Here is a 2,500-nt window from a genome sequence, read left to right as displayed (position 1 = left end):
TGGAAGGAGCGTCGAGGTAAGGTAGGGGAGGCTTCAGTAGATGTGCTAGACTCTGCTGCGTGGTATATAAGATCTGGAAAGAAATAGAATAGTGAAAGATCCAGGATACGAATAACCGATTTGTGACATTTTACAATAAGATTTATGATATTTTACAACTGATTTACAATCTTAAATAAAACAGTGACAGATCCATATCATAGATAACATATCTATGACATATTGCAGTTATGATCACCAAAACTATACAACAGTTATATCACAGCAGTTTTAAAGCACCTCGTGACATATGTACAAATTATGCAAAAGCTGTATTATTCTTGTGCTCAATATATATATTTATGGACATCATGACCCTCGTATCACTTAAATAACTTTTTATCGATGAAAAAAGAAAATAAACTAATTTGCTTTATAAAGGGGTGTCGTTCGTTCAATCGTTATCTTTATAAAGTATCCGTATGGAAACTATAGATCAATAAGATATTCATTGCAATATAGACGCAATGGTCGACTTGAATCGAGTTGCAATATGATCTACTGGCTGTTGAAGCAGTAACATGTTAATTGGCTGTATGTTTCTTTTCAATATAACCGATGAATTATCATTTATTGCATCATCATTACTATCATCAATGCAGTTATTTCTGTGATTATCACCATATTTTTTTAAATCATTTTTATCATTATAATCATTATCATTACTATTATCATTATCATTGTTAATACTATTATTATCATTATCATCCTTATTCTAAGTATAACTATCATTATCAATATTATTACTATTATTATTATCATTATCATCATTATTTTAATCATCATCATCATAATTATTTTACTAATTGATATTGCATCATATTATTACTATTATTGTTGTTATTAGTGTCACCATTATTGTTATTGTTATCATGATTATTATTGACGTTAATACTCATATAATTATTATTAGGATTATTATCATATCTTTATCATCATTGTTATCATTATTACTACTATTATCAATATTATCATTATGATCATTATTATCAGTGTTGTTAATATCATCATCACTATCATCATTATCATTATGATTATTATCATTATCATCACTACTATCACTACTATTATTATTCTAATTATCATCATCATTTTTACTGTTATCATCATTTTTTTATTACTATTATCATCATGATTATCATAATTATCATTATCATTATCCATAATGTTATCGTTATTGTCATTATCATCATTACTATTATTAGTTTTATTATTATTATTATTATCATTTTTATTATTATCATTATTATTATCATTATTATCATTATTATTATTGTTGTTATAACTATTATTATCATTATCCTCATTATCATTTCTATGATTGTTTCCCTTATCATTACTATTATCTTTGTCATTATTATCATATCATTATTATTTTCATTGTTGTCATCATTGTTACCATTATTGTTGTCATCATTTTTGTCATTATTAACTTTCATCACAATCATTATCAACATTCCATGATCATCACTTTCATTATCATAAACATTGCTATTGTTATCATTATTATCATCATAATTTTTGTTATTGTTATTACCATTACTATCATCACCAATATAATTTGCTATTGTTATTACCATTGTTATCTCTACTATAATTATTATTATCATGAATTACAAGGGCCGAGGGGACATTACAAGATTCAAGGGAGCATCGTTGAGAAGACCTAATGGGCCCCGTTGCAAGGGCCCAGGGGGTGCCATTGCAAGAGCGAAGGGAGCATCATGGAGAGGTCCGAAGAGGCACAATTGCAATGGCCAGTGGGATATAATTGCATGAACCGAGGGGACATTATTGCAAGGGCCTAGAGGGTATCACTGAGAAGGCCGAAAGGACATCATTGCAAGGACCGAAGGGGCACCATTGAAGAGACAAATGGACATCAGTGCAAGAAATTTGAGAAAACCGAGAGTTCATCATTGCAAGGACCGAGGAAACAGCATTGCAAGAGCGAAGTGTACCCATTGGTATGGTACAGCGGGTACCATTTAAAAGGCCAAGTGGGGTATTGGCTTGCCTTAATCCGGTCCTTATAGGTTGATGGTCATTATTGCAATCATTATTAATGTTATTCATATTAGTGTTTTAGCTGTCATGAGACTTATCATTCTACATATTAATTATAATGAATGCTTATTAAAATCATTACTATGAATGTTAACGTAATTATTATCATTATCATTATCATTATCATTATTGTCATTGTCATTTCTATAGCATTGTTCCTATTGACTGTATCATCATCATAATTAATTGAAGAAGAAGTAGTAGTAGTGATAGTGGTGGTGGTGGTAGTGATGGTCATATCTCTGTTATCATTATTATTGTTATCATTATTACTGTTATTAATGTTATCATCATTATTATCATTATCATTACTATTATTATTATTATTATCAGTATTATTATTATCATTACCATCAACACTGTCATTATTATCATCATTATTATTATTATGATC

General features: G+C 28.8%; 1 protein-coding gene across 1 annotated transcript in view; it reads right to left on the bottom strand.

Moving 5' to 3' along the window:
* The window catches only part of LOC122246943 (cell adhesion molecule Dscam2), a 419,843-nt gene that overhangs the window by 999 nt on the left and 416,344 nt on the right, over positions 1 to 2,500 (bottom strand). The window contains exon 36 of the mRNA XM_086534422.1: positions 1 to 73. This exon is cut by the window's left edge and continues 15 nt beyond it. Coding sequence (XP_086390548.1) covers positions 1 to 73 — 73 coding nt within the window. The remainder of the gene's footprint in view (positions 74 to 2,500) is intronic.

Source organism: Penaeus japonicus, unplaced genomic scaffold (assembly GCF_977035675.1).
Source record: "Penaeus japonicus unplaced genomic scaffold, GWHDUDI00000001_assembly GWHDUDI00000041, whole genome shotgun sequence".
In the NCBI taxonomy this organism is placed as follows: Eukaryota; Metazoa; Arthropoda; class Malacostraca; order Decapoda; family Penaeidae; genus Penaeus; species Penaeus japonicus.
The sequence above is the reverse complement of the archived record's forward strand: the minus strand, read 5'-3'. Positions and strand labels throughout refer to the sequence as shown.